Raw genomic sequence first — 26,233 nt, forward strand, 5'->3', positions numbered from 1 at the left:
AAACAAACAAACAAAACCTGGACATATCTTTTTAGTAGCTTTTAGGTATGAAGTCCTCACAGATTTCATGGTATCTTAGAAAAACAGGCCTTGATATTAAGTCAGGGGAGAAGCTGTTTTCTTCTCTCATCACCTTTGTCCATAATATTTGGAACAACTTTGAAGAGGCAGAAGGGAGAAAGGCATTAAAGGAAGCCACACCTTCATACGAAAGAACCATCCATAAATGTTTGTCTTATTCCAACATATCTCCATGCCCACAAAGTCTCAGAGGTGGCCCTGCCTCAATTTTTACCAACATCTTCATGCTTTCTAAAAGGGTTTTAGGTCTTGTTGGGGTCAGTCTGCATGTATTAAAATTTGGTACTATTAGGTTTCATCTGGAAGCAATCCTCATGATTTCCACAAGAAGGGACATGGAGCTGTGAGATGGGGGCCATTATTTCAGTAGCCAGAACTATGCAAAGACATGGGATGATCAGAGCCACTAATCAGGAGCTGAGTCCCGTATGATTCAGCATTATGTATGCTGCCTTCATACTTTTCATCCATGGTATACTCCTCCTGGAGCTCCTGTTCCATGTGTCTTAGGATAGCCTTGGACAGGAAGTGCTTGTCATTTTCTTCTGAATCTGGGGAAACAAAACCAGTTGTGACTGCACTGGTCTTTTCATAGGAAAATGTGAAGCCCTGCAGCTAACTGCTAGAAGAGCACTCTCAGTTGCATCAAGACAGATAGCTGTGTTATCTTTTCAAGTCTATCTATTACTACCCAGATTTGATTTGATTTTGCCTCGGAAACTTTAGGTAGAGTGTGTGGTAAAGATCTATGTATCAACAGCACCATCCTGGTGGAGCTGCAGCCCTTGAATTGCCAACTACACCAACAATCATTCCCAGGAGCTGCATAGATCTCTAAGGTAGATCTATAGCATGATGAAGATCTCACAATATGCTTGCAGGAAGCCGGAGTACAGAACTCGCATGTTAGAAAAGCCTCATTAACTCTGCAGCAGGTGGTCTCAAAATTTTGTCACAGCACACAATCCCTAATCCAGAAAACAATGATGTTGACTTCCGTCTGTGTGTTTCAAGTGCAATCTTTCCCACTCCTTTACAAAGTTAAAAACCAAAGTGCTAAAATGGTACATTATATTCATGCTTAATTTTTAACTGCCATTGACCCCTTGTTGGAGGATATCCAACAAGGGGTCTTCCTTTCTAGGAGGTTTTCTATCTTGCCCAAACACTGTATAGGTTATTTCTTATCACATGGTTGAGAAATCCCTTGTGCACTTTCGTTTTGTCATAATATAGGTAAGCCTGCCATCCTTCCACTTAGTTTTTCTTGGAAATCACTAACAGATTCTCTTCATGCAGCTCTGTGTCACTTCAGGTTACGTTTCCTTTCTTATCCAATTATTTTCTTTAGTTGTCAAGTCTTTTTTTTCAGGTTTCTTCAGTCTCGACCTGGGTCTTTGTTTCCAGGGGTGCTGCTGCTACTCGAGTCACGTCCAGGGCTTTCTGTCACGGAAGGGGTTTGGGCACCTTGCGCTCGGTTTCTAGCCTCTCCGGCCCCCTTCCAAATTGTCAGGGGTTTGGTAGGGAGACCAGGCAGCACTGTGGGGTGCTTTTAGAGGCTCTGGCTTATCTCCAGAGCTTTTGGGGAGGTGTGGAGCCCACGCTTTACTCCTCTCTCCCTCTGCAGTAGCCTGATCTCGCTCAGAGCAAGCGTAACGAGCTGTGATCTCTTTGTGTGGTAGACCGGAAGTCTGAGTTTCTGATATATGTTATGTCATAAAAAAAGATGTCTTGTTCTTATTAAGAGAAATTCAAAAGGCAAAAATGAAATATGCCAGAATATACAGCTGAATATTTAAAAAACCTTTCATCACATACAGTAGGTACATTCAAGGGGGGGGGAGTAAAGATAAAAGACCCCTGGATGGTTAAGTCCAGTCAAAGGCGACTATGGGGTTGCGGCCCTCATCTCACTTTTCAGGCCGAGGGAGCCAGCGTTTGTCTACAGACAGCTTTCCGGATCATGTGGCCAGCATGACTAAATCACTTCTGGTGCGACGGAACACCATGACGGAAGCCAGAGCGCACAGAAACGCAGTTTACCTTCCTGCTGCAGCAGTACCTATTTATCTACTTGCAGTGGTGTGCTTTCAAACTGCTAGGTTGGTAGGAGCTGGGACAGAGCAATGGGAGCTCATCTCATCACAGGGATTCGAACCGCCGACCTTCTGATCAGCAAGCCCAAGAGGCTCAGTGGTTTAGACCAAAATGCCACCCGCTCCCTAGATTCACAGAAAGCAGTATCATTGAGTAGTGATTTCAGCACTGTTTATGACTCACTGAGTAACTGCTCTAAGGGAATGTACATTTATTTGCAAAAGTATTCATGTATCTCAGTAAAGCACAAGATTGTATGAAAATGTATCTATGTGGTACACAAAATCTTAATTAAAACCAAAACCAAATAACAAATACCACTCCAATATCAAAGGTAGAAACTATACATTCTCTTTATAGAAAGTGTGCTTTCTCACTCAATAATCATAATTTTGATTACAAAAATGTTTTGCAGAATTCAGCTGAGAAAACAAAGGTGAATCCATTCTTTGTACAAGCCATCCCTACATATCTTCCTTAGTAGGTGAGGCAAGACAGAGGGAGTTCAACAGGCTACAGGTACCCAGGACAAATATCTCATGGCCGTAGTTCACTAAAAACATCAATTAGATTAAGATGCTTTCCAACGTGCTAAATCTTTATGTGCATTTGTATTCCTATAGCCTTGCTGCTGCACATTAAACTCTCTGGATCTAGGCAGAAATCCAGCCTGAGATGAGAAGAGAATAATAAATCTATGACCTTCTAAAACCACGGGCAGAAGACATAAGAACAGAGAGGAAGCTCTTTCTGAGTTCCCAAAGCACACTGAGATCAGGTCTTTTCTGGTGTAGAAAGAAAGGCTCTACCTGCCACAGGATCCCTTCCTGGAACTAAGCTTGTAGCCTCCTCCTTGCCCCCACCACTCCAAAACAAATAGCCAGACTGTCATCCCATTTCTTACCATCATATACAATGAGCCGGTAGCAGCCAGAACAGTATTTAGATCTCTGTAAGATTTCTTCCAGTGCTCTGCAGAAAAGCTTGGCTTGTTCCAAACGGTCTTGACAGCTGAAGGCAGCACTTTCATCTTGGGACATGGCAAAGAGGGACCGCAGAGGAGTGGCATACTCCATAACACAAAAATGTTTCTAGAGGAATGGGGAGAAGGGCAATCCCAGTGTTATCAGGGTGGCATTTAGACTATTGCTTGAGGAATTGCTGGTTGCTTTCACATCAGCACTAACATTCTCAGAAGTGTTACTTCATAATCTGTAAAAAGGTAAAGGACCGCTGATGGTTAGGTCCAGTTGCGGACGACTCTGGGGTTGCGGCGCTCATCTTGCTCTATAGGCCAAGGGAGCCGGCATTTGTCCGCAGACAGCTTCCGGGTCATGTGGCCAGCATGACTAAGCCACTTCTGGTGAACCAGAGCAATGCACGGAAACGCTGTTTACCTTCCCGCTGGAGCGGTACCTATTGATCTACTTGCACTTTGACGTGCTTTCGAACTGCTAGGTTGGCAGGAGCAGGGATCGAGCAACGGGAGCTCACCCCATCGCGGGGATTCGAACCACTGGCCTTCTGATCAGCAAGCCCTAGGCTCAGTGGTTTAGACCACAGCGCCACCCGTGTCCTTTCATAATCTGTACCAGAACCTAAAAACCTGCATAGGAGGTGAAGATGCCTTGGTCAACCTTCACTGGAAGATAACTATAGGGAATGTGATCATGTCAGTTCTCCTAGACTTCTTTGTAGTTTTTGATACTAGCAACTATGCTTTGCTTCTGAACTGATTAGTTGGCTTGAGAGTGAGGACTCTATTTGGGGAATCCCACTCCTATCTGACTAGATGTCTCCAGAAGGTGGTGCTGGAGGACAGAAGTGATGTCTAGAGAGAATTATTCTGAGGGATTCATGAAAAGTTTCATCTTGTCTCCCATGTTACAGTGGTGCCCCGCAAGACGAATGCCTCGCAAGACGGAAAACTCGCTAGACGAAAGAGTTTTCCGTTTTGGAGGTGCTTCGCACAACGAATTTCCTATGGGCTTGCTTCGCAAGACGAAATGTCTTGCGAGTTCCTGCTGGTTTTTTTTCCTCCCCCCCTTTTTCTAAGCCGCTAAGCCGCTTATCAGCTGATCCGATCAGCAGATAAGCCGCTAAAAGCAGCTAATAGCGCTAATAGCGCTAATCCGCTAATCCGTCAATGGGCTTGCTTCGCAAGACGAAAAAACCGCTAGACGAAGAGAATCACAGAACGGATTCTTTTCGTCTTGCGAGGCACCACTGTATTTATAATCTGCATATAACTAATGGCAGAAGTTGTTGAGTTTCAGGCAAATTCCTTTTTAAAATATGATAAATTCAACACCTATTGTCACTCTAAGACTTTTTTTAATACAGAAGCATACCTCTTTGTTTTCACCCAGTATCCCATAGATACTATTTTTGTAGCTTCTTTTTTTAATGCCAGCAACATCCATGTTCAATTCTGGGAGATTCTTTATGAAGTGAATATGACTGTCAACTGTCTGCAGGTCATCACACACATCGCAGCTCAGGGGAATCAATATGTGCAATTTCCAAGTCTTCTCGCAATTCAGCAAATGGCTGTTGCTTTGGTTGAACTCTCTAATCCGATCTTTGAGGCCTTCAAAACAAAACCGCATTAAGGAAAGACAGCTGGATGGAGACAGTAAGATTACATTAGTACTTTAAGAAGCTCCTCACTTTCTCTATAGCCAGGGATGGGAATTTGCAGAGCATCTGTACACATGGAATGGAATTCTGTACTGTTTGTCAGATTCTCCAATTTTTTGCTACAAAGCCAAAAATGGGAGACTCTGACAAATGGTACAGAATTCCTACACTGATGTGAATGGGAGAACACAAGTATGCAGAAGTTCCCTGTATGAGTTCTATCTGCCTGAGCATAGACTCATGACCAGTGCTTTTTTTCTTTAAAAAATGTTTAGGGGTACTCTGATTTCCCTACTCATATTGAAATACTGCCCCTCAGTGAGGCCAAACCTAAGATTCACAAAATGTTTAGGGGTATGCGTACCCCCAGAAAAAAGCACTGCTCAAGACACAGCACTCTACAGAAAACAGGCATTTTCTGCTGTTGCCTCTGTGCTGTGGACCACTCTTCCCTCTGCCCTATGCGAAGCAACAACCACCAGTTGTTTGTCTTGGGAAAGCTTCCCTTCACCCACAAGATTGCGCCATGTTTTATGTGTTTGGAGTCCTCTGAATTTCTGTTTTTAAATAAATAAATAAAGCATGTGTATTGCACTGATTATCTGCAAAAGGCTTCCGTGCTTTTGGAATGAAGCTTCTGCGCTCTGTATGACTACATGCCCTTTCTTCCGAACCACATATCACTTTTCCAAAATACAATCATGCACACCATTTACCCATATCTGTCTTCATATTCCACTCTTCTTTGTGTACAAGAGGGGAGCCCCAGCTGATGAAGTAACTTGATCCCAGGGACAAAGCACCATGGTAACTGCTGAGTGATTTTATTCTACTAAACCTTTCCGCATTTTTTCTATTTTTTGCTCTTCCATCGGATCAGAACAGGACATTGTATGGAGATTTGGAAATATAATAACAGCTACCTTAGACTTAGTAGCTAATGTAACTAACTGCTTTTGTGGTGGGAATCCACCACAATACCAAAATAAATAATAAAAATTCATGATATAACCTACTAGTGTATACATGTTGAATCTGAATTTCTTTGGTGCAGAATTCTGGACATTATAATTCATTTTACATCACTGGCTAATGGAGAAGACCACTCACAATGGATACTCACCAGGCAAAATGAATTTTAAATACCCAACGTAATATGACCAGGCAAGTCCTTGTGCAACATTGCAGTTGTTTCTCTCATACATTTCAGAAATCTCGGCAGCTGATGGATGCTGCAGATGGAAAGGAAAAAGCTGTAATCATACGTTACCACGTGCAAAGCACAGCTCTCATCCCACCTCAACTGACTTCTGTTATAAAGCTCAGGGGAAAGCAGAACCCAGATCTGGGACAACAACTTGCTGCACAAGTATGAGGCATGATAAGATGCAGCAGGCCAGACAAATACATGCTAAAAAGCCACTTCCCAACATTCTGCCACTCTAGTCACGTGACTACTCAGTTGTAGAGTGGACTCATGTTGAGATGGACCACCTTTAAGGTTCGGAGGCCTTGCAAAGATTGATAGGCTAAGACTTGCACCTAGGAGAGGGCCCACATATTATAGGCTTCCTGAGAAGTGTAACTTGATTCATTTATTTAGATACATTTAATACAGCTTTCCCACAAAGCTCAAAGCAGCTTACATGAAACAGCAGGGAATCAACTATTAAATGAATTAAAAGATTGCTTAATGACCCATGACTGCTACCTGAAGGTCAAAGACAAAGTTTAAAAGATGGCAGAAGCACACAATGATCAGGTTCCGACACACTGGAAGGCCAGATTCTTTGAGGAGATGCAGATAGGCTACTCCACACAGCAGGAGAAACAGGAAAGAACGTTTGCGTAGCTCTAGGCAAGCATTCAGGGCCCTTAAGTAGCTCCCATGGTACCTATGGGAAAGAGGTGATATAATGTGACGGAACACCACAAAGTGCCCTCCTTCCTGAGACCACTCTTTTGCACGGATGAGCCAAACATCCTATTACAACCTCCCTTGACCCCAAGTATTTCAGTATTCTGTGTGATTACTCTCCACACAATAAGCATTCACAACTGAAAAGGTCTACAAATCCTTGCAAACGGCAGGCAGGCATGCTACCACATCTGGTGTCAGAGTGTGGGGTACCTAATGGAATGGACCAGAAAACCAGTGCTCATCCATGGAGATGTAGACCCAGAGGACAGCACTGAAGTGAAAACAATGCGGCTTCAGAGGTGAAAGTGATGATCTGTCAGAACTGCGCTGAGTGATAAAAATGGTCTCTTCCTTGGAACTCTGTTGCAACCCAGTTTTATCACTCCAGGTGTTTGGTGCATATATAGAAGGGGGGGAGGAGAATTCCTGGATGCCAAGTTTGGGATAAGTACTTTTTGGTGAGAGAAACCCAGCAGAGATTTAAAGTGTGGGATTATAGGCTATTAGACTTTTTAAAATATGTGCCCTTTCAAGTGAGTTCTAAAATGTCCCCTTAAAAGTTCCTTAAAAGGTTTCCCTCTTTCCCCAGCATAGGAAAAGACCAGACATTTGGTAAGTTAAAAAATGGTTTACTTACAAACTCTTCAAAGGTCAGGTTCATGTGCTTCAAAGAAAACTTGGCTTAGTTGCAAAGTGGTGAAAGTCGTGGGGGTGGGGAGAGATTTCAGTCAGAAGACGGGGGGCGTCGTTCCAGCACCTTTTAAAATTAATTATCCCCCCAGTAAAGGAAGTCCCCAGACTGATTGATCTGCCCAATCACCATTGGAGTCCCTTTCCTGTGATTCTGTCAAGGAAATCCCACCCACTCTTCCTTCCTGCCCAGTGCTCCTTTTGCTCGAGATTCAAAATGCTGCCTGGTGCCTGAGCGAACTGCTGCAGCTTGCACGGGTCAGCTGCCTGGCACTGTGGGTGCAGGAAGAGAAATGCCTCCTCGCACAATCTGGAGTACAGCTGCTGCCTTCCAACACTCCCTCTCTGTCCTGTGTCGCTTCCTCCTCTCCTGCGTCTGCTGCAGTTGGAAAGAGCAAGGGAGGGATGGAGCAGGTGTAGCAAGCAGCTCAGGCACCTGGGGCGGGGTGAGCCAGGGCAGGGCGCACTGCTGGAACTGTCCCTCCCAGCGCCCTCCAGTTGGAGGGCCACTGAGCAGGGCGCAGTGTGCTTGGCTGGCCCAGCGTTGTCCACAAAAGCAGCACAGGGCCAGGGCCTGAACCGCCAGGTTCCTGCAGGGCACCTTGCAACTGGTGGCTGAGAAGGCGGCGGTCAGACGTCAGCCCCATGCTGCCTTCACCTGCAGGTGCCCCATCCACCACATCACTCCCAGGAGAGACCCGAGGCTTGGGTGTGCTGCAGGCAGCGTAGTTGCACCCCTTCCAGCCGCCCTCAGGCAGCCGGGGGCTGGGGAATGCAGCCGCCCAGTGCGCTGGGAGCTGAGCCCTGGGCCATGCTGATTTGGGGCTGAGCTTCTCATGTAGACTGGGAGGTGAACAACAGGCTTGGTTACCTATATCCTCCCAAGGTATGGGAAGTGGACATAGCTAAGCCTGGCAAGACAGCTTACTCTATGGCTTTAACCCCTTCATTAAGCATGTTGGTTATATGAGGCTGGTAATCCCACACCATAGTCTACTCGGTATGCAAGTTCTCATGGGTCTGATGTGGTTCAAACTACCAGAGAGAAAATACTTTAGCGTGAGAAGGGAAGGATTCACCTTCGGAGTACCCTCAGTGCAATGAGTACTTCCACTTGCACAATTGGGCTCTCCCTCCTTCCCTGGGCCGCCTGGTGCCTCTAAAATCAGGAGGACCCCCCCCCCAAACAAGCACACAAGGGGAGGGGAGGAGGAATCTGGTAAGCTGCAACGCTTGGGGGCAAGGACCAAGCCTCATTGGGTGAGTCTTCACCTCAAGGCTTATCATGCCTCCATTTCTCTTTTGTCTGTCCTGCTACTGCCAATCAGCTGGCTTGTGGTGTGCTTGAACAACAACTGTCATCCCCACACCATCATGCAAACAACCATCAGTATGTCCCATTATTTCCACCGCTTTATCACCTGGATGTCACATGACGCAGCTCTTCTGCGAAGTTGCAGGCCCCCTGACACAGTGCTCCAACCTGCAGGGCTGTGAAATGGATGACAATGCAATGGAAGACAAGGTCTAGGCTCTGCTCAGTGAGGCACAGGAAACAGACACACAGGGCAAGGAAGAGGTAGCTCACATGGCGAGCTCGATTTCCCCGAGGTCTGGGGATAAGAGAGGCAGATATGTCGCTAGGTTGTTCCTCCTTATAAGGCATCACACCTGCAACACATACAAAAGCACAAATTGGCCTTCTTATCAAGTGGATGCTCAGCGGACAGCTCCCATCTCTAGCTCCTCAAAGTGAGATAACCAAGTAAATAGCCTAGAGCAGTGGTTCTCAACCAGTGTGTTGTGGCACCCTGGGGTGCCTTGAATGATGGTCAGGGGTGCTGTGGGCAACCCTGGCCTCTGTCCCTCTTTCCTTCCCTCCCTTCTCTGGTGCCCTCTCACTTCTCTTCCTCCCAAAGGCTTGTACGACTGTTTGTTGCAGCAGCTGCCCTGGCTACAAGCTCAGCAGCTGAATGGTGCCTCTGGGGCTGGCTAGGGGGTGCTTCCCAGGCCCCTGTGGGGCAGTGTGAGGAGGCACCTTTCTTTGGGGCAGGGGGAGCAGCTCAGAGACCAGGAGCAGCAGCTGCGGCTGCCCAGAGGACTCCCACGGAGAGGGGAGAGGAGGCTGAGGGAACACTTCACAAGGGAGGGTCTTTGAAAAAAGGTGAGAGGCTGCCAGCTCTGCAAGTAAGGGATGACGTAACTGGGGCCCTGAGCCCCGCAGGGGTGCCACAGACAGAATGCAGTTTGTCAAGGGAGCCGTGGACCCAAAAAGGTTGAAAACCTGTGGCCAAGAGATTCTGAGCCAGAAATATGTTCCTCAAACGCTGGAGTAACACTCAGTGGAAGAATCACAAGTCATTCCCCTTCTCTTTCTTAACAATGCAGCAGGGCTAGGAGAGCAATAATGGGCTAGCCAGGGCCCATCTGCTCTTGGGGTTGGTTCTCTTCATCCTGCTGTCTGTTCCCCAGCTCTGCTTCTTAGTTCCTTATCCTTTTGAAACCCTCCTGCTCCTGCTTATTAGGGACAGCTGAAACCGCCACCAGAAGTACTGCATAAAGTGGACTTCAGGTGTGAATCTAATGTTGAATTTGAAGGCCCAATAGAATTTACTTATAAGTGTACGGCATGGGCAAGATTTGGGAGATCATAGGTAACCCCCCCCCGAAGACATTATGGGAGGCCAGCTTTTGTTTGGGGGACCGGCTTCTGCTGGGTGGTGGTGGTGGCAGAACCTGTTAATTGAGTATTTTCAATGCCACACTTTTAATATTTTGTGGGGGAAGTACCCTTCAGTACCCCCACAAAGAAGCACTGGTTGTGGCTTGTTTCCACTGATGTTTCGGGTGTATCTGTTGTTTCCTCCCTGCCCCACCTGAGCTCATTTGGCATAGAATTTGGTATCTGTTTTCCTTGATAAGGCTTTCCCCTTATGTAGGGCCTTGCTCTGATGCTGAGTTGGTAGATTGCCTGCTGTGGATTAATGGACATATGGTTGGAGATGGCTTGCTGTAAATGTGCATTTTGCTACATTTTAATTGTTCTGATTATATTTTACTGGGTTTTTTTGGTTTTTTACTGTTTCTGTAGCCTGCCCTGGGATCATGTAATTTAAGGATGCAATATAAGTGCAATAAATATTATGATGACATTCATAAACAAGTCTGATTGCCTCTAACAGTAAAGTCTCGCCCCAAATAGGACTGTTTTGTTTGAATGATTCATTGACTTGAAAGCAGAGGTCCTGTATGTTCTATTGTTACCCAAGGAATTGTTAATAAAAGCATTATTAAAAATAAAATACAATAAAGTGCCACCAGAAAAGCAAATACAGTGGTGCCTCGCAAGACGAAATTAATTCGTTCCGCAAGTCTCTTCGTCTTGCGAGTTTTTCGTCTTGCGATGCACGGTTTCCCATAGGAATGCATTGAAAATCAATTAATGCGTTCCTAGGGAAACCGCCTTCAGACGGCTGGTTTCTGAAGGCTGGGGGGGGATAAGGGCTTTTCTTCCCACCCCCAGCATTTTAAAAAACCCTGGGACAACGGAGGACTTCTCCGCTGTCCGGGCAATCTTAAAATGCTGGCGGGCGGCATTTTAAAATCGCCCCGGGACAGCGGAGGACTTCTCCGCTGTCTGGGGCGATTTAAAAGCCCCTGGGAAGGCAGGCAGGGGGGACAAAGACTTTTGCCCCCCGCCAGCCTTCAGAAGGTGTTCCCGCCCCCCGCCCCGCTTCGGAGCACCGTTCCGAAGCCGGGCGGTGGGGGAAGGTGTTCCCACCCCCCGCCCCGCTTCGGAGCACCGTTCCGAAGCCGGGCGGTGGGGGAAGGTGTTCCCACCCCCCCGCCCCGCTTCGGAGCACCGGGAGAAGCGATCTCCCCGCAGCCCCTTGCTTCAAAAGAGGTCCGGGGGCAGCGGGAAGCGCTTCCCGCTGTCCCCGGACCTGGGGCTGCGGGGAGAAGATCGCTTCTCCCTGCCGCCCTTGCTTCAAAAGAGAAGACCCGCTGTCCCCGGGGCAAGCTTCATTTTGCGAAGCAAGCCCATAGGGAAATTCGTCTTGCGAGGCAACTCGAAAACGAAAAAACCTTTCGTTTTGCGAGTTTTTCGTCTCGCGAGGCGTTCGTCTTGCGGGGTACCACTGTAGATAGATCGATAGATCGATAGATAGATAGATAAATGTGATAATAAGTTTGTTTGTTTGTTTGTTTAAAAGTATACACTGCTTGATTGTAAAAAAGTCAAAGCAGTTTACAAAAGATAAAACATTAAAACCAGAAATATTCACAGCCCTACTTTAAAACATACAAAAGTTAAAATACTAAAATAGATTAAAATCACCTCAACTTTCTAAGCATCTGGATAGGTTGGTCTAAACAGGAATGTTTTTACCATAATAATAATAATCCATAATAATAACAATAATACAGTAATGACTTGCCTCCTGCACTGCTATTTCATTCACATTGGAACTTTCCTCTCCCTGCAGCCCCCACCCCCACCTCAAAATCTGCTCTAGGGGGTTGGGGGATCCTCCAGAGCAGATTTTGGGAACATAGATGATGAGGAATCGAGGCAGAAGTCCTGCTGCACAAGCAGAAATCCATCCCTGCAGCATCTGATACAACCGAATAATATTGGTGGCATTGGCCTTTCTCCAAACCCAGCTACTCCTAAATAGAGCCCCTCACAAATAACTCGCCCAGGTTGCCATTTCAGCAGCAAGTTAACTGGCAGCCTCCCTGTAAGCAGATCTGCTTGAAAGACTGGGCTCCATCAGCCCATGCTTCTAGGCTGGAACCTGAAAGCAGCTTTTGGTTTCATTAGTTTCACTCAGGAGAAATATTCAGCTCATTTTGCAGCCCAGAACCAACACTAGCAAATAATCAGTAGCCATTCTCCCCTGCCCAGAAGAGGTGGGAACTCCATTCAGCCACACTCACCAGTCTGTTGAAGCAGCGTTGTGAAGAGGGTCTCACTTCCTGATGTTTCAGTCTGCTTCTGTTCTGCGGCTGTGGGTGGGTACTGGGCTTTGTTTTTTTACAAAATTGCAGCTTAGGCAATTTGAGGTAGAAAAAGAGCTCTGATTAATCAGCTGAGAAATGTACGAATCAGTAAGACACAAAAATGAGGAAGGGTGGGGTTTGTTGTAAAGAATAATTTTATTTGAAGGAAATGGTTTCGATGATAATGAAAGTAAAACTAGCAAATGGAACCTGTCCAATCCCAGTGCCTCATCGTAAGAACTCCAGAAATGAGAGGTCTAGCTAACTGCATTGTGCTCCCTCATCACTCCTGAAAAAGACTAGATGTACCAGCTAGGGAACAAAGATTTCCCCATAGGGAGCTGTACAACACAGCAAGGCCTGTTCAGTACACCCTACACTGTGCTCATGTATTTATTTAAATAATTTTTATTAAGTTTTCAATAAAAAGGTAAAGGACCCCTGACTGTTAAGTCTAGTCGCAGACGACTGTGGGGTTACGGCACTCATCTTGCTTTACTGACCGAGGGAGCCGATGTTTGTCCGCAGACAGTTTTTCTGGGTCATGTGGCCAGCATGACTAAGCTGCTTCTGATGCAACCAGAGCAGTGCATGGAAACGCCGTTTACCTTCCCACTGGAGCGGTACCTATTTATCTACTTGCAAATTTTTGGCGTGCTTTCAAACTGCTAGGTTGGCAGGAGCAGGAACCGAGCACCGGGAGCTCACCCTGTCACAGGGATTCGAACCACCGACCTTTTGATCAAGCAACCCAAGGCTCAGTTGTTTAGACCACAGTGCTACCTGCGTCCCTACAAGTTTTCAATATAACCATTCAAATCAGTTTTCCACTTTTACATTAATCAAAAATTATTTACTCTGTTGAATTTATCTTAGTGCTGGTAGTGTTTTCAGCTGTATACAGTACAGCTATTTCCCATATATTCAATAAATGTTTTCTACTCTTCTTTAAATATTGGTTCTTCATGCTCTCTTATTCTCTGTGTTAAATCCGCAAGTTCTGCATATTGTCAACTTAAGTTGTCAATCCGCTTTTGTTGGGAGGATTGCATATTTATGCATGCAGCAATTGTGGCCTGTGTTTTGTTAGCCCCAAAATGGAAACGGAGCGAGGTCCCAACACCCTGTGCTCTTTTAGACCTGCAGGACAGAGTGGGGAAGCGCAGCTGCAACCCCACCACCTGGAAGGCCAGTCCACCATCTTGGAGTGCCTAGAACTGTAAAGCAGGGTTCCCTTGGGAAAATACTTTGTTGTCAATAGAGTCATAAGTTACATTCTACCTCACCATGAGTTCTCCAGTATACTTAGTGCAGAAACCAACCCCAGTTAAGCTTGCAAAAATTTATCACTTGCCCGACAATAAATGTTGGAAATGTAAAGAAACTGAAGGTACATTCTTTCACCTTTGGTGGACATGCCCAAGGATTAAGGCTTTCTGGGAGATGATTTATAATGAAATGAAAAAGGTATTTAAATATACCTTCCTGAAGAAACCAGAGGCCTTTCTCCTGGGCATAGTCGGCCAATTGGTGTTAAAGAAGGATAGAACTTTTTTTATGTACGCCACAACAGCAGCAACAATACTTATTGCAAAGTATTGGAAGACACAAGATCTACCCACTCTGGAAGAATGGCAGATGAAGGTGATGGACTATATGGAATTGGCGGAAATGACTAGCAGAATCCGAGACCAGGGAGAAGAGTCGGTGGAAGAAGATTGGAAAAAGTTTAAAGACTATCTACAGAAATATTGTAAACTTAATGAATGTTAGAATGATGTTGGATAGAAATTAAGTGGTTTTTAGCTGTAATACTATAAGGGAATATGAAAAATGGATTACTAATAGGTAAAAATTTAATGTTACAATATTTTAAGATTAAAGATTAGGATAAATAAAGAGGGGAAGGATTTGCTGAACTAACAAACTGAACTGGAATACAAAAAAGGGAGGCGCGAGGAGGTCCGGAAAACAAGCTAATGAAAAATAAGTAATGGAAAGATTGAGTTGTTTTTAATTGTTTTTTTATTTTTTATTTTTATTTTTTCATTTTGTAATATCTTGAAAATTTTAATAAATATCTTTTAAAAAAAGAAAAAAGAAACCAACTGCTATTGACTAGTTCATAGCTATTTTTAAAATGTTTATTCCATTGATAGACCAACTTTAAAGTAGTAAAAAAGAAATTCTGAGTCAGGTATATGTTGCCTAGGTTACATGTACACGATGCATGTAAAGCACATTGAAAGCAGAGTATTTCCCCAAAGAATCCTGGGAAGTGGTTTGTTAAAGGTGCTGAAAATTGTAGCTCAGTGAGGGGTAAACTATAGTTCTAGGATTCTTTGAGTGCTTTCAATGTACAGTGTGGACTCACGTCTAGTCCTCTCTCCTTCTCAGCTTCTGGGGAAGTTAACCCGCCCTTCATGGCAAGGGATCCCAGGGTGGGTAACAATAACTCAGTTTGAAAATAATGTCCATCGGTGCAATAATTTAAAAATAACATCTGTCAGCACAGTATTATAAGAACCTATAAAGGCACAATGAGACTACCTTTTAAAACTACTAAAACCATTATATCCCACATCTTAGAATCAACAGCCAGCCTCATACAAATGCCTGAGGAAATATACAGGTTTTGCTTGGTGCTGGAATGTAGAGAGAAAGTGTCACTTGTACCTCAGAAGGAAGGTATTGTGTGAGAGAAGGCACCAGAGGCCATTGTGTCACGAAAACAAGGATTTTCATTTGCTGGTCTTTGATCCCCTGCCAATCAATTTAATTGAGTGAATGTCGAATCTAGTTTATGGAAAGAGTGAGAGAGAAAAAGATATCTCTGCCCACATCATTCAGAAATGTACAAACCTCTGTTATGCCGCCTGGTTTCTGTTGCACTAGTACAGAAACCTTCAGTCTCAAATCCATATAAGACAACTACACAATCTAGCATTTTGTAGATTTATATTGTTGCTGGAGGAGGCACAGTATCATATGACTCTGTTTCAAAGCTTACTATTCTCACCATGATTATCGCTAAGTACTGTAGTGGATGTGCTGCAATAAAACAGAAGGAACAAAATAAATAAAAATGGAAAATTACCAGCATGAGGTGTGCAGTGCAGTCCTATATATGTCTACTCAGCAGTAAGTGTAACTGAGTTGATTGGGAGTTACTCCCAGAAAAGTGGGTATAGAATTGCAATCCAATTAATGGTTACTCAGAAGCAAGTCCCAGTGTGTTCAAATAGGGAAGTGTATTTAGTACTTGGTCCATTAACAGATTTTCTGTATGCAACATTAATATTGTTATTTGATTATTGTTTAAGTCATCATTAATTGCAATATTTTGACATAATACTCTCATCCTAATCTTATTTTCTTATATACGCTTAGTTTCCTGTTTATTGTTTGTTTACTATTCAATAAATATATTTATTGCAAAATATATTCTTTCATGAGCCAGCCTGCTGAGTTGAGACCACTACAGTGGTGCCTCGCAAGACGAATTCGTTCCGCGAGTCTTTTCGTCTTGCGATGTTTTTCGTCTTGCGGAGCACGGTCCGTCGCAACTGCGCCTCTTCAAGCGGCTTTAAAAAAAAGTGCAAGACGTTTTCGTCTTGCGAAGCAAGCCCATAGGGAAATTCGTCTAGCGAAGCAACGCAAAAATGGAAAACCCTTTCATCTAGCGAGTTTTTCGTCTTGCGAGGCATTCGTCTTGCGGGGCACCACTGTATAAGGCTCCCAAAAGTGGTGTTCTGGGGGGAGGACCAGAGAGGGACTTTGGCTGGATCGTAAGCTTGTTCAGCTCAGGCATGTAGCCAGGCAGCCTGGCATAGAACACTATTTTAAAGGGTTGTTTTCCCTCTGCCCCACTGCTGATCAGGGTTTGGATCTGGTGTAACTTTACACCAGCTTAATTTGCATGGGCTTGGGCTTACTTTATACTAACCTCTTGGCCATAAGATTGCTGTGTGTGTGTGGAATTCTTGACTGGTGTGACAATATAATTGAATAAAATATTTGGTACTGCTCAGTCTCATTCTTCTGCAGTAATAAGTCTCACCTTACAGTGTTTTTTCAAAGCTTACAAGAAGAGAACTTGAAGTGTTATAGAAATGTGTTGTTTCTGTCATCGGCATAGTTTTGCAAGTTTACCCTTGCTTTTTTTCTTCCTACGATAAAACCCATGACTAATTTCTGTAGATGCTGTATGGATTGAGCAACTAACAAAACGTAGAAAACCAAAATAGGGCTTTAGAACATAATCTCACTTTTTGCACGGAAGCAACATGCTGACCACATGCTGACGAGGAAAGATTCAGTTCCTTAAACTGGTTTAGATCAAACCTAATCTGTTCATTCATGTCAAGTTGCATTAGTGCAGGTTCCATTCTTGGGCAATGTCAAGGGTAGCACTCCCAAGATTCTGAGCCCCCACAAACCTCCAAAGTCTTTCTCCTGTCACCAACAGTCATTATCAATATTGTTGCATGCCATCCCAATCTCTGAGCAGTGTGAAATGTCAAAGGTTCCCGGCACTTACCCACGGTTCGTGTTTCCTTTTGGAATGAGGCACAATGGAGACTGTGGGGTCTTTATGATATATGGTTTACTTACAATATATACATCCTGACACTATGATGGAGGCATCCACGACATTAAGACCCCAAGAGGGTCTGCTTCTCCCATAGCCACAGTCATGGGTGTAGCTAGGATTTATTAGGGGGGGCATTATTTTTGGGAGGGCATAACTGAGTTATCTGTGATGCAATTGGTCAGTTAGTTAAGTATTTTTATTTATTTACTTGATTTAGAGGGGGCAGCTGTCCCGCTGTCCCCTGGCTAAGCCCATGGTCACAGCCTTGGATTCAAAAAGAAATCAAGCCCCCCCCCCCGGCTTTTGCTTCTTCTCCAGTTTCTAACTTACACACCCACCCACCCTCAACTCTGGCCTTTTGTCTAACTACCAGTGGGTTGAGGAAGGGGTCCCACCCCTTTGCCATCCCACACAAATCCACTTCCTTTGTTCCCCTTAATAGCCCATCATCTCACCTAGGAGCTAGTTTGGCGATTCCGAGAATTAGAAGGGGGTACAGGCATTCAGACTAACCACATTACCCCAAAACTAACACTACCTTTATTCTAACTGAGTGGCTCCTAGACGCTTCTGCCCATCTCATCTGATTAGCCAATCAAAATAATCATTACCAGTAGGTCCCACTTCTGCCTCCAGCATCTCTCTTCCATAGAAATGGCCTTGTTGGGGCAGTGAATTATTTTGCTCATTCCCCTCGTGTTTTCTCTCTGTAAGAAAGCAATTACAGTGGTGCCTCTGTTTACGAACTTAATTCGTTCCAGAGGTTCGTACTTAACCTGAAACTGTTCTTATCCTGAAACTTGGCGCGCAATTTCCATTCTCATCCTGGGGCAAAATTCGCAAGCAGGAGCATCTACTTCTGGGTTAGCGGAGCTCGTAACCTGAAGTGTTCGTAACCAGAAGCTTTTGTAACCAGAGGTACCACTGTATACAAAAAGGGGTTAAATGCAGTATTCACTATAGAACATAATCCAAAACTGCATTCAAAAAAACATGGTAAAGTCTTGGCTTGTTTATTTGCAGGTGGGGAGGGTGTTACGACTTCCCCTTGTTCTGTCACAAGTTCCCCAGACCTATAACTTGTTTCAATTCTTCTTCACAAGCAGTTGTCTCTAACAATTACACACACACACACACACACACACACACACACTTCTATCTTGTCTTGTTATGAGTTGCATGTATTTAAATGCTTTAAATAAAGTTCAAAATACCTTAAAGTGTTCATTTGTTCTATCTCTTTATCCTGTCCCTTTCCGGCTCACAGCTTCAATAATGGCTTTTGTAATTCTACAAATGAAATCACAGACTGTTTAAACTACCATGAAGCTTTCCAAAAGTATAATCATATATTTCCATTGAATAATAGCACATATAAATCTTTCCAAATTGACAGTGAACTATGCTCTTCGTGGGGAGTTTCCTGCAATCAGGCAAGCTTCTAGAGGAAAACAACCATGGGTGGTCTCTTATATTTAAATACTTTACAAGCTCAGGGCGATTAACCCCTCACATTCTAAACATTGATTCTTTACAGAAACGGTGATAGATCAAATTCAGTGTTGAGACCTGTATGTTCTAAAGTTTTAAATTGAAAAACAAAACGAGTTTCTATCTGCATAAGGCACGGGTGTCAAACACAAGGCCCGCGGGCCGAATCCGGCCCGCCAGACCTTGTCATGTGGCCCGTGTAGCTGCCAGCCCGCTTCCCCCTGCGAGGCGGCGCGCTGTGGGCGGGGATGGGGGGCTGGAAGGCGGACGGTGGAGAAAGTGAAAGCGCTCCCTTCCCGCGCCGTTACTCGGCCGGCCTGAGAGAAAATTTCTGAGGCGGCGGCGGCCTTTGTCCAGGGTCGGGGGGGCCATAGCGGGACTTTGCCCTCCCGGCGGCCTGGAGCATCTGGAGCTGGGGCGGCTGCGGGACCCGCCGGGCAGCAGCGGTGGTGGCGGAGTCGTCGCCGCTGCTTCCTCTCCTTCTCCTCCTCCTCCTTCGTCTTGCTCGCCGTTGCCGCCGCACTCGTCTTGCTCGAGGCAGGCCTGGAGCCGGGACAACCCGGGCTTCAAGCCCGAGGAGGAGGCGGGCGAAGCGGCCAGGGCGGCTGGCGGGAGCGTGGCAGTGGGGGCCGTGCTGCAGATGGGCGTGGTGGAGTGGGGCCGAGGAGGGGTGCCTTCGCCCTCGGAGCCCGACGCCCGGGAGGGCCCGCCGAGAGCGGGAGGCAGCGGAGGTGCAGGCGGCGCGGCGAAAAGGAGGAAGGCGGAGGGGAAGGCAGGCCAGCGGCCTTGCTCTGCCGGAGGCGCCCCGACGCCGACGCCGCGTTTCCCTCACGAGGAGACGGGCAAGGAGGTTGCTGAGCAGCAACCGCCGCCTCGCCTCGGCCAAAGGGATGGCGCGCCGCCTGCGAGGTGAGTCGCCGCCCGGCCGGGCCCTTCTGTCGCCCTTCCCGGCTCGCATCTCTCCTGTTTCACCTTATTACTTTTATGTTACTCGCGAGTCTTCTGCTCTGAAGACAGATACAAATAATCCGTTCAGCTCCTCTGCAATCTCCTTTCCCACTTTTAGCACACCTTTGATTCCCTTGTTGGCCAAAGGCTCTACCACAGACATGTCCAAAGTCCATTTTGGGGGCCTAATCCGGCCCCTTCGGCAGTTTATGGGGTAAAATCCTCAAAAAACCCCTCAACAACTTCAACCCTAAAAAAAAAACTCAAAAAAGCGCAACAACTTTGGTTGGCCCTCACGGCCCTTCACTTCATCAAATTTGGCCCTCCGTGAAAAAAGGTTGGGCACCCCTGGCATAAGGCATTTCTAAATGTTCTCTTTCCTGTAAGGATATTCTATATACAGTGGTGCCTCGCAAGACGAAAATAACCCGTTCCGCGAGTCTCTTCGTCTAGCGATTTTTTCGTCTTGCGAAGCAACCCTATTAGCGGCTTAGCGCTATTAGTGGTTATTAAAGGCTTAGCGGCTAAAAGGCTATTAGCGGCTTAGAAAAAGGGGGGGAAGCGAAAAAAATCGCAAGACTTGCAAGACGTTTTCGTCTTGTGAAGCAAGCCCATAGGGAAATTCGTCTTGCGAAGCGCATCGAAAAACGGAAAACCCTTTCATCTAGCGGGTTTTTCGTCTTGCGAGGCATTCGTCTTGCGGGGCACTACTGTACCGTATTTATGCAACACCTTGAATTTAAAGTCTGGCTTCCCTCCAAGCCAAGATAAAGTTTAGAACTTTCTGACAGTAAGAGCTCTTCAACTGTGGAATGGACTCCCTCAGCAGATGGTGGACTCTTCTTCCTTGGAAGTTTTTTAACAGAGGTTGGATGGCCATCTCTCATGGATGCTTTAGTTGAGATTCCCGCATTGCAGGGGGTTGGACTGGATGACACTCATGGTCCCAACTCCACAGTTCTACGATTCTATAAGGAGGTGGGGGAGGGGTGGGATCCCAGCCACCTAATGTAAATCAATCAGCCCACACTAAGTCAATCAGAACTATGCATTCTCCCTGTGGGTGTTCATCTTTCATCTTGCTCCTGTTCCTCACCCTCCATTATTTCCCAGATCTTTTCTTCATCTTCAAGGGTGTGTTCTGTCTCAAACCACCATGATCCTGGGTCCATGCTATCTCCATTTGCCTCTTGCCTAGAAGCCTCCTGGGGTAGTCTCCACCACTCCACCTCATCTGGCCAGTCCCTGACAATGCCCTTCCTATAGAGCAGGGATGAGAACCTGTGGTCCTCCAATTGTTTGACTGTAACTTCCTTCAGCTTCAGGAAGAATAGCCAATGATCAGGGAAGAGGGGAATTGGAATCAGTGGAGCACTAGGTTTATATAGAGCTTATATCAAAAAATGGTGCTCCCCACCAGGTTTTGGTTATTTCCACAATATTACAGTGCTCTCTTTTTATTAAAAAACAAGAACACCAGCTCATCCAGCTTGGCACAGACTTCTAGGATTAACATATAAAAACCTATAAAATAGATTATGTCTCTCCAAAGGTCTCCAATGTGTTCTTTTTCCTTATGGCTCTTTGGCCTGTTTGACTATTACGTCCTCCTACACTTTCATTGCCTACTCCTTTGGTGTGTGCTTTCTTTCAACAGCTGAGGCAAATCTATCCAACTGTTAAAATTTTAAAGATACTGAAGGAGAACACTTAGCCCCCTTTCAACTATTGCTGTCTTTCTCTATGGTGATATACAGCTGAAAATGAAAAAGCAGCGTCTGAGCAGAACAACCTTTTCTTAGTTTATACTGCCATCTCATGGATTTTGAGAAAATGTGTATATAATTCCAAAGTACATAAATTAAATTAAAATGGCAGCAGCTGGCTGCAGCTGCCACTGTGGGTACAACACTTTGCTTCATAGGGCAGATATCAGCGCCCCAATGTCCACTCCTTCTTCCAGATAGGCAGTCAGGTGCCTTGACCCTGAAAGGCCATGATGGGCAGATGAGAGAAAAACAGTACAACCACCCAGCAAAGTTAAAAACAAAGCAAAACCCCAAACCCTTGGGCCAGCAGTACTGCTGCAGAGCAGTGGGGTGAACTGGCATGGGCCCTTCAGAAAGTACCTTGCCTGCCCCTCCTTAACGTAGCAGTGCCTCTGAAGGTAATGAACTTGAAAGAGGTGAAGAACAAGATGAACAACTGTGCAGGAGCAAAGGTAGGGTGTCAGAAGTATAGCAAGTAGGTGGCTTGCAAGGAGGAACGGCAGCCTTTGTATAAGGCAATTACAGCTGGGTTTCAGAGCTTATATCACTCATGTTGACCATTGCAGAAAGGCAAGTTTCTCCTTCATGTGGATCATATAGCTCTGGTCACCATGGAATAACTCATCCTTAGTTGGTCGATTCAGGTGCCCCTGGAACAATCTAATCTATAGCTGGCCTTGTCTAGACTGCAGCTGTCTAAGGTGCTTGAAGATCTTTGTAACTGTATCTGTGGCTGTTCTCAATTCCCCAGGGCTACCAAGAACCAATTTGCAGGTATTACATGCCCTTTCTCATTTAGCAGAAGTAGTCTGCAGTGGCCAGAATTCAGGATTCCTAGAGGATTAACACTGGCTTCTGTAGCCTTTGCTTTAGAAGCAACAGGACACATTTAGTAAAGATCATCCATGCCCATCAACACAACCTGGGACACCTGAAGCTCTGACCTGCCAAACTATGCAGTACCTGTTGACCACAGGGACATTTTGCCTTCCCTCCACAAATGTCCACCTTAGAACCTGTTTCAGGAGAGTATTATTTATTATTAATTTTTACCATGGAATTAGATCCCTGGTGGCTTGCAGAGAGACACCCACTCCTTCTAACACTATCACTGTCAGGCATTCAGTGCTGCACAGTGGAGGCTAGGACAGTTGGGTTCAGCCCAGACTGTTTGGAGCAGGTGCCCAACTTACCCATTCAGGCTAGAACCAGAAGAACATTACCTTCACAAACTTGCAAAGGAGGGAATGACTGGAAACCTGTATTAGGGATTCTAGGAATACTCAGCCTTGCAGCCAGTCACTAAAGGAGGATGTCATGATGATGTATTCTTGGATATGAATGTCTCTGACATTTTATGCTGCCATACCACTGGTTGGCTTCATACAGTGCTGAAAGCACCTCTATATTCTTTCCTCATTAAATATTCTATTATTAATTCTATTATTATTTATATACAGTGGTACTTTGGTTTATGAACTTAATCCGTTCCGGAAGTCTGTTCTTAAACCAAAAGCATTCTTAAACCGAGGCATGCTTTCCCTAATGAGGCCTCCCGCTGCTGGTGCCCTTCCACCATTCAGATTCCATTCTTAGACCGAGGTAAAGTTCTCAAACTGGGACACTATTTCCGGTTTTGCGGAGTTTGTAAACTGAATTGTTCTTAAACCGGACTGTTCTTAAACTGAGGTACCACTGTACAACCCTTTATCAAAAGATCTTAGGGAGGTATACAACATTAAAAACATTTTATGGAGCATAATAATAAAAACATAAAACAAAGCAAAGTAATAGACAACAAAATAATAAATAATAATAACAACATTCCCCCTACCATTAGCCCAAAATGCTCACCAGTCTCGAGTCTTTTGTGTATAGGTCAATGATTACTAAGCCTGGTTGACAGCCAATATGTATCTGCTTTAGATGCCATCTTTGCATCAAGGATAATCTATGTTATACCATACTAATAAAGTACTCTTAGAGCACCTCTGATTCTGACATTCCAAGATTGAGCATCTATCTCTCAGAGCTTGAGAGAATTATCTACCAGGTCTACCTGTGTTGCTTCTAACTGAACATACAATGAAAACATAAAATGAGCCATGCAGGATTAGACCAAATGCTTATCTAGCTTAGCGTCCTATTTTCTATAGTGGCCAACAGTGGGGCTATTGTGTTCATACAATATACCGTATTTTTCGCACTATAGGACGCACTTTTTCCCCTCCAAAAATGAAGGGGAAATGTGTGTGCGTCCTATGGTGCGAATGCAGGCTTTCGCTGAAGCCTGGAGAGCGAGAGGGGTCGGTGCGCACCGACCCCTCTCACTCTCCAGGCTTCAGGAGAGCCCCACCGCCAGCCCCACAAACTTGGGGGACAGCGGCAGGGGCGCAGCGCGCCTTTGCCGCTGTCCCCCGACTTGGTTAGAAGGCTGGCGGAGGGGGAGCCTGCTCCTCCCCCTCGCCAGCCCCGCAAACTCGGGAGACAGCGGGAGAGGCGCAGCGCGCCATTCCCGCTGTCCCCCGACTTGGCTAGAAGGCTGGCGGGGGGAGAAGCCTGCTCCTCCCCGTCGCCAGCCCCGCAAACTCGGGAGACAGCGGGAGAGGCGCAGCGCGCCTTTGCCGCTGTCCCCCGACTTGTCTAGAAGACTGGCGGGGGGAGAAGCCTGCTCCTCCCCGTCGCCAGCCCCGCAAACTCGGGAGACAGCGGGAGAGGCGCAGCACGCCTTTGCCGCTGTCCCCCGACTTGTCTAGAAGGCTGGCGGGGGGAGAAGCCTGCTCCTCCCCGTCGCCAGCCCCGCAAACTCGGGGGACAGCGGCAGGGGCGCAGCGCGCCTTTGCCGCTGTCCCCCGACTTGTCTAGAAGGCTGGCGGGGGGAGAAGCCTGCTCCTCCCCGTCGCCAGCCCCGCAAACTCGGGGGACAGCGGCAGGGGCGCAGCGCGCCTTTGCCGCTGTCCCCCGACTTGTCTAGAAGGCTGGCGGGGGGAGAAGCCTGCTCCTCCCCGTCGCCAGCCCCGCAAACTCGGGGGACAGCGGCAGGGGCGCAGCGCGCCTTTGCCGCTGTCCCCCGACTTGTCTAGAAGGCTGGCGGGGGGAGAAGCCTGCTCCTCCCCGTCGCCAGCCCCGCAAATTCGGGGGACAGCGGCAGGGGCGCAGCGCGCCTTTGCCGCTGTCCCCCGACTTGGCTAGAAGGCTGGCGGGGGGAGAAGCCTGCTCCTCCCCGTCGCCAGCCCCGCAAACTCGGGGGACAGCGGCAGGGGCGCAGCGCGCCTTTGCCGCTGTCCCCCGACTTGTCTAGAAGGCTGGCGGGGGGAGAAGCCTGCTCCTCCCCGTCGCCAGCCCCGCAAACTCGGGAGACAGCGGGAGAGGCGCAGCGCGCCTTTGCCGCTGTCCCCCGACTTGTCTAGAAGGCTGGCGGGGGGAGAAGCCTGCTCCTCCCCGTCGCCAGCCCCGCAAACTCGGGGGACAGCGGCAGTGGCGCAGCGCGCCTTTGCCGCTGTCCCCCGACTTGGCTAGAAGGCTGTCGGGGGGAGAAGCCTGCTCCTCCCCGTCGCCAGCCCCGCAAACTCGGGGGACAGCGGCAGGGGCACAGCGCGCCTTTGCCGCTGTCCCCCGACTTGGTTAGAAGGCTGGGGGGGGGGAGCCTGGTTTTGCGGGAGGCGGGGGAATCCCCCCGCCTCCCAGGAAAGCCAGGAAAAGCCGTGCAGCCCTTTTAAAAGGCGCGTGGCTTCTGCCGGTTTTGCGGGAGGCGGGGGAATCCCCCCGCCTCCCAGGAAAGCCAGGAGAAGCCGTGCAGCCCTTTTAAAAGGCGCGTGGCTTCTGCCGGTTTTGCAGGAGGTGGGGGAATCCCCCGCCTCCCAGGAAAGCCAGGAGAAGCCGTGATCTCTTTAAAGGGTTTGCACGGCTTCTGCGGGCTTTGGGGAGAGGGGAGGGAATCCCCCCACCTCCCAGTAAAGCCAGGAAAGCCCTGTGCAGCCCCTCCGCCAAGGAGAGGCTGCACGGGGCTAAAGGGGAAGCCAAAACAGCGAGCGGGATCCATCCCGCTCGCTGCCTTGGCTTGATCCATAGCTGCACGCAACCCCTCCGGCAGGGAGAGGTTGTGTGCAGCCTGTACGCTGCTCTTTGGGGCTGCGGGGGGGGAAAAAGATTTTTTTTCTTGAATTCCCCCCCTAAAAACTGGGTGCGCCCTATGGTCCGGTGCGCCCTATGGTGCGAAAAATACGGTAACTGGTGTTCAACTTCAGAGGCATATCAGCTCTGATAATGAAAGTACCAGTAATGCTGCTTGTGCCAGTGCATTGGCAACTACCTTAACTAGATCCTAGGATTCAGCAACCTATGAAACACATTCATGAGGATTTTTTATTTAGCTTTTTAAAAACTGTCTCGCTCTCAAGAGTCCTTTACTTTCAGGTACTTTTTTTTTTTCAGGAACTGCTCTCACTCTAAAGAAAAGGTTCTATGGATTGCAGTGCTATATCACAGAACTGTAGAGCTGGAAGGGACCAGGCTTTCTCAACCTTGCGTCCCCAGATGTTTTTGGCCTACAACTCCCATCATCCCTGACCACTGGTCCTGTGAGCTAGGGATCATGGGAGTGGTAGGCCAAAAACATCTGGGGACCCAAGGCTGAGAAAGGCTGATAGTCCAACCCTGACATATGTCCTGTTAGTGCACAATATCACCATTAAAGAATCAGATATAATGAAATGGTTAGAATTCTAATTTTGAATGTTTGTTTCAACTTTAAATACCAGCTCATCTTCTGCAATGAGATACCTGAAGAAGAGCTGGCATGTGCACAGAGATTTCAAGTCTGAGGAGAACTTGACACTCATATCTATTCATGAGGGGATCAAAAAAGCTGTGAAGCATATTGCAATGCATTAACTGCCTTGAATGTCAACAAATCACCAAATATAAGCCCAGTGTGCACATTGACTGTGCTGAACTGGCTGAACAAAGCAATGCTTAAAAATGGTGTCTGGCATCTTT

At 46.8% G+C, this 26,233-nt stretch overlaps 1 protein-coding gene across 3 annotated transcripts; it reads right to left on the reverse strand.

The window, feature by feature from the left end:
• Window positions 1–4: 4 nt before the first annotated feature.
• Window positions 5–23,421, reverse strand: STING1 (stimulator of interferon response cGAMP interactor 1). 3 transcript variants are annotated; one of them, XM_081206543.1, is made up of 8 exons: window positions 23,090–23,421; window positions 18,242–18,317; window positions 8,851–9,100; window positions 6,530–6,713; window positions 5,942–6,050; window positions 4,530–4,768; window positions 3,083–3,269; window positions 5–632 (listed from the first exon to the last, which is right to left on the reverse strand). In XM_081206543.1, the coding sequence occupies exons 3-8, from the start codon at window positions 9,093–9,095 to the stop codon at window positions 445–447; spliced, it is 1,152 nt and encodes a 383-aa protein (XP_081062669.1). In that variant the 5' UTR covers window positions 9,096–9,100; window positions 18,242–18,317; window positions 23,090–23,421; the 3' UTR covers window positions 5–444. The 3 variants fall into 3 exon arrangements, with proteins under 3 accessions (XP_081062669.1, XP_081062668.1, XP_081062667.1); XM_081206542.1 differs by lacking the exons at window positions 18,242–18,317; window positions 23,090–23,421 and adding exons at window positions 12,371–13,765; window positions 14,553–15,405; XM_081206541.1 differs by lacking the exons at window positions 18,242–18,317; window positions 23,090–23,421 and adding an exon at window positions 17,639–17,861.
• Window positions 23,422–26,233: the final 2,812 nt, after the last annotated feature.

The sequence above is a fragment of the Podarcis bocagei genome, assembly GCF_964188305.1.
Source record: "Podarcis bocagei genome assembly, chromosome: 8".
Lineage (NCBI taxonomy): Eukaryota > Metazoa > Chordata > Lepidosauria > Squamata > Lacertidae > Podarcis > Podarcis bocagei.

Bases quoted from the DNA above. Each gene is read 5' to 3' on its own strand.
- STING1 (XM_081206541.1), bottom strand. From the start codon at position 17,666: ATGCTGGAGGCAGAAGTGGGACCTACTG. The intron at 6,051-6,529 runs GTAGCAGTCATG...TTCCATCTGCAG, and splicing joins ACTTTGTCTTTGACCTTCAG to CATCCATCAGCTGCCGAGAT. The intron at 4,769-5,941 runs GTGAGTATCCAT...TTTGTTTTGAAG, and splicing joins TTTAAAATTCATTTTGCCTG to GCCTCAAAGATCGGATTAGA.